Genomic DNA, 11,541 nt, shown 5'->3' with positions numbered 1-11,541 from the left:
TTCAGCAGGCCAACTATCTGTCTTTAGAGTATCTCTACCCATCCAAACAAATAAGGAACCACCCTCTTTTTAAAGCCTTGAAGAAAAACATATTTCATAGCCTCTCTTGGTAATCCTCCTAGAATCAAGGAATTCATCTGCCCTCTCTCACTCAAATGGTAAATACTGCTATAATTTTTCTACCCATTTCCAGAACAGAACATTTGGCCACCAACTCTACAGGATATACTGCAACCTTCAGTCCTAGAAGGAAAAAAAATGCATTTCTTTGAACTTCCTTAAAAGACCTTACTTTATGCCCTAAGGAGCATGTACCTGTTCTCAACATAGGCAGAACACCTCCCTCACTGAAACCTTTTAAGGATCCTTGTAAACGACAGCACAGAATTCAAAAACCTTACCACTGCATAGAAGAGTCCTTGCCACCAGAGTACATCATCTCTCTCTCACCTATCTTCCAATCTTTTCCTCCACCTCCTTCCCAGCCTTATGGAACTATTTAGGGCTCCCAGACGGTACCACGACATTTCACTTCACTCTGACTTCTGCAGTGCTGCTTCCTCAGCCTGCAAGGCTAACCTGAGGATGTGGACTTTAGATTCCGGTCCTCCTGCTCTACACTCCCTAGCCCTACTCCCCCCAAAATATTCAAACTCCAGCAAGAAAAGTGCATTTTGTCAAAAGGAAGATCTTGACTAAAAAGGTGATTAAATTTTGCAATAGTCAGTGAATACTTACTGAACATCCATAAGGCTCTGGTTTAACAAGGAAGGTTTGAGAATCTTAATTCCTGTATCCTAAAAAAAATAATAAAACAAAAAGGGAAAACCAACCATCTGTGTTGAATGTTATGTCATCTGTCTGGAGTGAGAAGCTTAGATCATTTAACTTCTTGAAATCTCTTACAAAATTAAGATTCATCAGCATGAACACTAACTACACCCAAGGCATTTATCAATAATAAATGCCTAAGTGAATACAACAGTTGAATGTGTCTTATATCTTGTTAAAGTGGATCGTACTGACCTCACTTTCACTTATGAACACCCGATGGAAACACCAAAGGGACCACAACACTTGACTTTACTAGAGGGAAGAGGCAAGGCACAGAGGGACTGATAAGTCGACGCCGCGGGGCATATTGCTCAGAGTCATCTATACAACGCTCAAAAAGAGAATAATGTAAGAATCCCAAATCAGCGCATAAACAAAAATGTTCATTATACACTGCCAGTGAGAGTGTAAAGCTGCACTTTCTGGAGGCAATTTAACACTCTCTATCGAGAGCCTTACAAGTTAGCTTTGTAAGTGATTCCATTTCTAAGATCAAGACTCAATAAATAAAATTATGGTACATCCATCCATATCATGGAATCAGTCCTGTGCAGCCTTTTAAAATTACAGCATTTAAAAAAATGATGCTATTGAAGATTACTTAATAACATCAGGAAAATTGCATAAGTGTAAAAAGCTAATTCCAAAATAATTTGTCAGTATGATACTGGGTTTTCTTGTTGGTGATGGTGTTATTAATGTTGAAGTAAATCTGCTTAACTTTTATAGGTATACATTACACTAAGACAAAAAATTAAACCTAAAAAATTAATAACCGTGACTTACCTTTAATGATAAAACCATGGTGCTTTTTGTTTTCTTTTTAATCTGAATTTTCTAAAATGAATAAATGTTATCTTCTGAGATATGTGGGAAAGATTATGTTAAATAATAATAACTGTAATTACGGAAAGTTTGGTTCTCCTGAATAAACTAGTATATTTTCTCCTTACATATAATAAGAGCAATGTTACGTTTTTTTTCTTTACTTTGGCTGTCAGAAAACATGAAGCCAGATTTGTCAGTCACCTTTAGGAGCTGCAGAGCAAACACCACATATCGGGGTGTGCATCTGACTGTCCTCCCTCATAACCTTCTACCCTGACCTGAATTTTCTCTGACCCTTTTTCTACTGCACTGTAGATATTATTCTAGCTAGCCTCAAAATCTTTTTTGTGGAGAGGGATGGAGGCAAAGAGGAAAAAGAAGGAAAGGGGGAAAGGAGAAAAAGGATGAGGTGGCAGTTGTACAAGCAGAACACTGTTCTACCTCTGTAATTTTCAGATTATTTACTAAAGTTTAAGTTCCACCAGAATGGGTACTTAATAAATATTTGTAGAATAAATAAATGAAGATAACAACTCCCCAATTTGAGAAATGCATCTCTTTTGGGGGTTCTTCCTACTCTAAACAGTCGATATCTTACTGAATTTTTGGTATCTTAGTATGTGGTTATTAGAGGAGTAGTCACCAGTGCTTTTGCACATTTGAAATGTCAGAGAAACCCATAAACACATCCCTTAACAAGACAATTGTTTGACTTGTATTCTATAGATAATGCTTAGTACTCACAGGATTTGAAACTCAGCAAATCTGCGCAGGTCTGTGGTTCACAAATTGTAAATCAATGTGCTACAGTACAGTAGAAGAATGTTTATCATGAACAGAATTTAGATAAGATACTTTTTTTTTTAATGACTGGTACAAGTTTGTGTTTTGTTTTGTTTTTTAATCTGCACCATCATTTAAAATAAGAGATGTTACATGAAAAGCAAATTTTCAACTTTTCCTAAAAATCACAAGAACTGGCACAACCTGGTCTGTATTTCAACATGGCAGTTATCAACAGAAGCTGTCACCTCTTTAGATGGGGTTGTGGTCTCCAGGTTGCCAGAGGCCCTCATCGCTCATTTATAGTGGCCGTCGGGAGACAACTGTGTTTGTAACTCTTCACACCACAGCACTAGTCTTAATATAAGTTCCCCCAAAATGCAATTACTGGTTATTTGTAATTCTTTCAAAGAGTGCCAACGGCCTCCCACCAGAGTCATCCATGATACTGTAACTCAGGACTGCACACCCAAGAAAACGACCAAGGTATGTCAGGGGTAAGCCACCCACCAAAGCCTCTTCTGCCTTTGTGCTGCCGTTGCTGCTCTCTGACTTCCCAATAACTGAGTGGCTAGTACACAGCAGCTGCTGATAAATGCTGGATGGATGAATGGAGGATGGATAGATGACAAATGTAATCTATACTAAAATTAGTCTTAATTTCTTCCAACTACTGGCACATAAAGAATTCTGCCTCAAAGGGAATCTGCAATATGATTATTTAGAGCTATTTTTTATTGTTGCCATTGTTATTCTTATAATAGCTGCTCACATTTGTTCAAAACTTCCCTGAACTACCATTTTGGGGGAAGGGGGTTCCCAAAGTGAAGAAATGCCACTGCTGGTATATAAAATAATCTTAGGTGATACTTTGGACTAGGTATTGAATCACATACTGAGAAAACTACTCCTTTCCCAAGTTTCTTTAAATATATCTAAGTATATCGAAGAGCAAGTCTCATTTTGGTGCTAACACATCCTTAAGTGCTTTTATGACACTGGCCAATTTAATTTCCCTTGTAAACAGAGGGAGCATATGGCTCAGGCCTGAAGCCTTTATCAGACAACAGAATCTAGACAGGATTTAACCAAAATTGTTTTTAAAGGCAAGTGATACTGTTTCTCCCGTTCTAGTAGTGATAGAAAGATTCCCTTTTAAAGAAAATTAACATTTAAAGAGCATTATACAATTTTATGTCGTATGTATTTTATCACAGTAAAAAATAAACAAAAAAGATATTAAGTAAATAACAGTAGAGGGTGGAGTGCAACCATGACAAAGCACCAAGATGATATTCAAAATATTGACATTTGGGAAATAAAAGGCTATATGGTTTGATGTTACCAGTATGGCGCAAAGATGGAAAGTGTTCAGATTTACTTTAATTTCTATTTTACATTAAATCAAATGTAAAAAAAATATATATATATATAATAATAATAAACTGTGCATTTTTATGGTGATAGAAAAATCTAAGATTTGTAACCTTGACAGTTCGTAAGAGTTAAATTAGCTTATGACTATACTTGACCATATGATTATATATATATAATTGACTATCTATAACAATATATGGCTATAATTTATTAATCTATGCCAATACCATAGAAATAGATATCTCCCTATCACATAAAAAGTCTTCCCACAAAGTTCAAAATTTATAAGCTGCAAATGATGACATAAAATAAAAATATTTTGTGATGAGAGCACTTCTACATTTAAGATCATAAGTTGGGGCTAATAGTAAGTAAACCAGTAAGAAGACCAAATGTCACCAATACTCCCCACTGTCAAACAGCAGCTGTGACAAATGCTGCAAAGGAGAGATGCATGATTCTGTAACCGTTATAACAGGCGTAATTTGACCTAGGCAGGGCTTCCTTGAGATGAGAGGGCTGGGAGCAGCAAAACAGCAAGGCAGGAGGAACATGACCAAAGCCAAGGAGTCTGAGTCTAGGCTGGAGAGTATAAGTGCTCAATGGCCCAGGTATGCAGTTTACCTTTATGCCAAGAACAATGGAAAGACAGCAGAAGAGTTTGTAAAGTGGAGTTACCTACCTGAGCAGATCTGCATTCTGAAAGGTTTGCTCTGGCTGTAACGTGGCAAGCCTCCCAAGAGGCATCAGGAAACAGAATCAAAGTTTAAATAGGTTACAAACTAACAAAATAATTTAGGAACTGCATCTAGACCAAAACATACCAAAATATCATAATTTCTTTGTCAGATCTGTGTGGCCTACTTGCATCAAGAGTTTTAAAGGAGAGAGGACTGGAGCTCCAGGGAGAGGCTCTCAGGGTGGGGTGGCTGAGTACCAACAACTGCTGGGTTCTGGTCACTTCCCTGCTTCCCAGTCTTTTGTATGTTTTACCTGAGAGGTTTCTAATAAGGTATGTTTTACCTGAGAGGTTTCTAATAAGGGTCAGTTGAAGAAATAGTTTTGTTAACTGAAACCAAATCTGAAAACTGATGTTAACACCCGTGGCCTCTAAGACCCAGGTAAAAGACTAGACTAGAAGCAGTCTGTGGGAGAGCAGTACCTCGGATGACTACACCCTGCGGTTCCTGTTTGGTCTAAACTTCTCATTGTGATCTTCTTCATAAGAGACGGTACTCAGAAATAGTCCCCTATTTGCTTCTAATCCTCCTCAAAAAGGTTCAAACCCTGGGTCACCCCGGCACACCAACCAGAATGCTACAGAGAAAGGAGGAAAGGAGGGAAGGGAAAAGGAAAGGGAAGGGAAGAGAGAAAGAATACACAGTACCAGGTGGCAAGGCTCTGGAGCACAGCTGGTGAGGGTGCAGACTGGCACGTTCACTTTGTAAAGCTGGCAATACCCACCAAAGCTCAGCAATGGCGCTCCCAGGAATGACATGCAACAGAAATGGTATGCAAAGGTTCATTTGCCAAAAGACATGTATACAAAGGCTCACAGAAGCACTATTCCTAAAAGCCACCACCTGCAAACATCCCACATGCTCATCAACAGAATGGATTATCTACTGTGAGGTATATTCCTATGGCGAATACTGTACAGCAATGAGAGTGAGTCAATTACAGCTACACATGAAAACACGGATGAATCTCACATAGGTAACATCAGGAGAAGACGGACCAAAAGACTACACAGAGGGTTTCTGTTTATATATAATACTCAAAAACAGATAAAACAACTGACTAGTCATGTGCAGAAATAATCTCAATTTCTACCTTAATACTAAAGCCCAAAACTAATTACAGACTTATATATGAAGAGCTGAAAACTTCTAGAAGTGAGTGTAGCAAAAACCTTAGTGACCTTGGGCTTGGCAAAGATTTCTTAGATACAACACATAAACCATAAACTACACAAGAAAAAAAATCAATAAACTGAATTTTATAATGATCTGTGATCTATGCACTTTCCCATATACATCTACAATTTAAATACTACAAAGTATTAAATAAAAGCAGAAGAAAGCATAAAGACTGAATAGATGGAAGACAACCCAGTCAGCCACCATCAACTCATCTCACCACTCAAGAAAAACTGCATCTCAAATACTTCTATCCTGCAAATACAGAAACAAAGCCAAGAGTGGCAGAGTGAGGGGTGGAAAAGGAAAATAGTTATCATTAGCTGCCCGTCCTACCCTCTGAGTTGGAATGGGAAGGGGACAGGTCCAGTGAAGAGAGCATCTGTTATAAAATGTGGCTCTCCTCCCACGACTACTCTTAACTCACCACAGAGACATGGAGGAAAATATACTCAACATAAGAGCAAATAAAAGACACCTTGATCCTGGATCATTTTCCACTGAACATCCTTTACTTTCTTCTCTCTTCATCTGGTCCCATCCTTATTTATTTATTCTCTCCCTTCCATTCTCCTGATTCTTCCAGACTTCTCTTTTTGCTTTCTGCAACCATGCATTACTATCATATGTCCTTTTCTCTTCACTGAAGAGGCTCCAAATTAAGAAAAGGATTTAAAATATATGCACAAAAATAGCACAGGTTCTTTATGTTATTTCAAATGCCCTTATACTCCATCACGTCTCACCAATTCTGTTTATATAGCATTGGTAGAATATAAGCCACAGCATAATCATTTTTACGATACTTTCTCCCTCTCCCTCTTTCTCTTCTTTAAATGGTAGCTAGCAATTTGTCAAGTCAACTATGTGCCAGCTATTTGGGATGCTAAAGCTATAGAATACTACTTCATATCTATTCCAGTATAAGGACCCCTTTTAACACCAAAAATGTCAAAAACACATACACAACAAGAGATGACCCTTTTAGTATCCGTTCCCTGAGAAAACGCAATCCTACAAAGGCACCGATATTTCATTAACTTGTGACTAATTGTGAACCTTATTAATCACAACATCCATTCACATTTTACAACAGCAGATGTGAGCAATGCTTAGTGTGAATGCAGTTTCTCAGCTTCTCAAGCCCCTTATCTCAGGACCGCCTCAACTCTCCCTGGACTCAGCCTAGATGGACTGGGAAGCATAGCTCTCAGCACTCTGGGCTCAACTCTTCTGTATTAAGTATTGCCTGATTTTGTTCATGAGTTCACTGAAGAAGTAGCAATAGAGTTTGAAAAAATCTGAGGCAGAGTGAAGTGTTTTCTGTTCACTCAGGACCTTTCTGGGAATGATTTAATCAGAGTCTCCCTACAGCACACCCCGCTTTCTCCTCTCTTAGAACTAGTATCTGAAAACGTTTAATAAATGATTACTACCTTTTTTCCAGCTATTACCATTATTACTATATGCCTCTTCCCCACCTACTCTAACCCCATAAATTTCCACATCCCTGGAGTGTTCTAGCTAGGAGAAGGCAAGAAGAAACAAAAATGTGAAAAACCTAATTTTTGCATCAAATAAATTTTTACGGCTTTTTTTTACATCAAGTAGCGGCAGATGAAGAACTAAAATTATGCTCAACCCTTGTCTCTACCATGGTTAAGCTGAATATAATCCATCTATCCAACAGCAGCTCAATTAAAAGGAAAATATTCACTGTAGGGTTTATTCCTAAAACCTGCAGAAGGGCACTCTCTTGCAACAGATATGTCTTCCTCTTAACTGGCAATAACATACAAATCAGGCTCATTTGTTTTTTTATTCATTCAATAATGTTCTCTGTCCTTAATTTTTAAAATGAGTAAGCTGACATTCTTCTCTCTCTCCAAAATATAAAACCAAAAAAATAAATTACAACTTCTGTCACCCCACTGTTTTTTGTCCCATGAGTCAGCCATTCTGAAAAGAAATGCTCTACACCTCCCCTGCTAAATGATATTCAATGGACACCCCTCCATTCTGTTAAAGGTAAAAAATAAAAAAAATTTTTAAAAATAACAATATTTTAAATTTCAAGGTGGTATTGTGATCTGTTAAGATAACATATTTTCAGGGCTTCCCCGGTGGTGCAGTGGTTGGGAGTCTGCCTGCCGATGCAGGGGACGTGGGTTCATGCCCCGGTCCGGGAAGATCCCACATGCCGCAGAGCGGCTGGGCCCATGAGCCATGGCTGCTGAGCCTGCGCGTCCGGAGCCTGTGTTCCGCAACGCGAGAGGCTGCTGCACGGAGAGGCCCCCCTACCCCCAAAAAAAAAAAAAAAAAAAAAAAAAGGATAACATTTTTCTAATTCAGGTCACAAAAAAACTTCAAAACTCCATTATAATATAACTTAAATCCTATTTGTATGTATTCTCAATGAATGATCCTTAAGAGTCTACAGAAATAAAGTTTATTTTTTGTTTTGCTTCTCCCATTTTACAATATTGTCTGAAAAAAAAAATAATTCAACCACTACCAGCTGTCACAGGTCTAGCAATTCTCATTAAGCGGGTGAAAAATATGAGATGGAAAGACTCTTATGAACATCACATCACTGTTTATACGTCTATCACATTTTGTACTTAAAAACATCGTTCCTCCACTCGTTCTCTGAGATATCATATCGAACGATCAGGCTAGGGGAATTCCCTGGTGGTGCAGTTGTTAAGAATTCGCCTGCCAATGCAGGGGACACAGGTTCGAGCCCTGGTCCGGGAAGATCCCACATGCCGCGAAGCAGCTGAGCCCGTGCGCCACAACTGCTGAGCCTGCAGTCTACAGCCTGCGAGCCACAACTACTGAAGCCGGCGCGCCTGGAGCCCGTGCTCTGCAACAAGAGAAGCCACCGCAATGAGAAGCCCGCGCACAGCAATGAAGACCCGACACAGCCATACATACATAAAAATGTAAGATCATGCCATACTGCAGTGAACAAAAATCAATCGTGACAAATGATAACTTGGTTTCTCACAAGTAGCTTCTCCCCTCTTTGAAGAAAAACAGGGTCTCTTCATCCTTTTTACCAAAAAATACACGGAAATACTGACTATAGGTAAATGCCAAATATCTTTAAGACTCATGCCATGCTTCAAATGACTATTTAAAATAAAACAAAGAATTTTAAAATTTAGGTGATTAGAGAACAAGGAATTGCAGAATGTGGTGGTAATGCTACATGATACTATAAACTATTAAATTGCTGGGGCAAATATAGTCTTCCTAAGCCATGATTTTTTTTTTAAACTTCAGATTCTTGTTTTTCAAGTTCTTCCAAATAAAATAAAAAGACAAATGATGACCATGATTGTATAATTTATTTAAAGGAGGGGGAGAAAAGAGTAATTTCTATTTTTAATATTTCTACATTAATAAAACAACTTCTATGTTGGCAAAGTGTTGGCTTAGCCATAAACTACATTTATACACATTAAGTCAGCATATCACAATTGCCAAATATATGTGTAAGCACCCCCCAAAAGAGTAACAAACAAAGCAAGCACGCTCTGGTAAAATGTGTACAGAGTTGTCATAAGCACAGTGGCAGATTTCTAAACTTTAAAATCATGTCTGCATTCATCCTCCCTTTTCATCAAATTTAACCACAGGAGCTTAGGTGAAACAATAATAATAATTTTTAAATAAATATATGTAATCACCAATTATTTTAGGATCTTTCCTTATAAGAGTGTATTTTAACTACAAAAACCTCACCCATTCCTAACTTGTTTCTCAATAATATTCACCCATTCTGTTTAACCTTCAATTTCTCAATAGAGAACACATGCTACTCAAAAAGCCAACGTAATTACTGTTGTCATGCCATTAAGAATGCTGTTCCTAGTAACAAAACTCTAATATTACAGTTGGTACCCGGTACGTTCACTATTTACACCACCATCCTCTCCCCTTCCCATCACCACCATTTTACTGGCAGAATATTCACAAGGCTGAAGGTTGTTTTTCATCTCAGCAAAAAGAATGCTTAAAATGGGATGGCTAGCCACAAACCAGAAGTTAGAAGCTACATAAAAATAAACACAAATGTGTCTAAATGTTTCTATGTTCAACCTCTAAAGAAAGCAGTAACATCCTTCCTTATTCATAATTCCCTAAATTAAAGCCAGGAGCCTTTCACCCAATTATACTAATAAATTAATTTAATGTCATCATTTTGCCATCACATCATCTTCTCCATACACTACTGTACTATAATTAAATTCATTTTACCATGCTGGGTTCTTCACCTCCTATTTTCTTTCCAGGGTTTCTCCTATATCATTCTTTAACTACCAAAGTATTTCTCCATATTATTTTCCTAAATATTAAATCTATGAACAAAAAGACAACCCTGAAGACTAACCAGGGAAAAGATAAATCAACACACCTTAATACAAAATACCAACATTACGTATAAACTATTAGGCAACCCACAGAAAGGTAAGCATCAACTGTATGCCCAAGAACCTCAATTTAAAATATTATGTAGTAGAAACAATTTTGGTAAACAGAAGTGAACACACATTTACATATCAAAATAGGCAACTACAGACCCATTTCTGACTTGACAGAAACATATCTGAATTCTATTTATTAAGTAAAATAGGCATTTTCTGAAAATATCTCCTTACAGGTATAATCATTCAATTGACAGATAAAATAATTGCTTTAAAAATACTTCTGAGTCATTTTGTCCTTACCTGCAGGCATGAACCATTACTGCATGCAGTGACTGTTCCATTTCCTAGCACAGACTTGAAGAAGCATCATATCTCTCTTTCAGAATGTGACTAATATGTGGGTTTGCAATTCCTAAGCTATTTACAAATGGCACTCCCTTTCCACAAAAGAAAATAATACAACCAAAAGCTAAGTATTTTTAACCTAGATCTTACAAACAATATTGGTAATTTTGTGTAGCAACAACCTCAAAATACAGAAAGCAAACCTAGTACTAGTATTTCCTTAAAGAATGCAAGATTTCTGTTTATTTTTTAGCTAAGTATACTATTTTTTAAAGCCTTCAACAGCTGTCACACACGAACCACCAGTCTGCTGTGTTATGGTGTGCATGCTGCAGCTGATTAGGCTTCACTATTTTTTTTTAAAATCAATTACCCTTTGTAAAAACAGAACAGCTTACCGAAATACACGCCTTCAAAACAGCACAATGACCAGCATGCAATACGATACGTTATATAGCAAACTTGACAAGAAAAAAATACACCCTGATTTGTTTCTTAGCAATGCTACACCATTAATTGTTCATGCAAGAGATGTAGCTGTACCTTTCTGAAGAGGACGACTTCTCAGAGTTAACTGACATCAGCAGCTCAATCTTCTGCTTGATTTCTGGAAAAATCAGAAAATATTCACAACCAAGATTGCCTGCCCTTGCTTTCAAGCCTTATATCAAGAGATTTTTCTTCCCTAATCCCTTTTGTTCAAAATGAGGCCACAAGATTCGCAGTACTTCTGTTAGGACTGGGATTCAATGGTGCTCTAAAGGGAAAAAGCTCCAGAGGCATCAGGCCTTGCTAAACTATGCACATGACTGTTTATGAAAGCAGGAAGTACCATTTCTTTCAAGCAGAGGGGTGTTTTCTTTTTTTAAGGTAGAACTAGCATGGCTCTACAGGAAGATTTTTAAATGCAGCAAATTAAAATACAAACCAAAAATGCTAACAACTAGATTGAACATACCAGATAATGTGAGAAGTCTGGGTAATAAAGTTACAGACTGTAATAAACAGATAGGCAACCC

General features: G+C 37.6%; 1 protein-coding gene across 1 annotated transcript in view; it reads right to left on the bottom strand.

Annotated features, from left to right (window-relative positions):
- The window catches only part of SRPK2 (SRSF protein kinase 2), a 128,173-nt gene extending 116,836 nt beyond the window's left edge, over positions 1-11,337 (bottom strand). The window contains exon 1 of the mRNA XM_007468983.1: positions 11,066-11,337. Coding sequence (XP_007469045.1) covers positions 11,066-11,103 — 38 coding nt within the window. The 5' untranslated portion in view covers positions 11,104-11,337. The remainder of the gene's footprint in view (positions 1-11,065) is intronic.
- Positions 11,338-11,541: the final 204 nt, after the last annotated feature.

The sequence above is a fragment of the Lipotes vexillifer genome, unplaced genomic scaffold (genome assembly GCF_000442215.2).
Source record: "Lipotes vexillifer unplaced genomic scaffold, Lipotes_vexillifer_v1.1 scaffold1002, whole genome shotgun sequence".
In the NCBI taxonomy this organism is placed as follows: Eukaryota; Metazoa; Chordata; class Mammalia; order Artiodactyla; family Lipotidae; genus Lipotes; species Lipotes vexillifer.
Note: the sequence above shows the minus strand (reverse complement) of the source record. Positions and strands in the feature narration are given on the sequence as shown.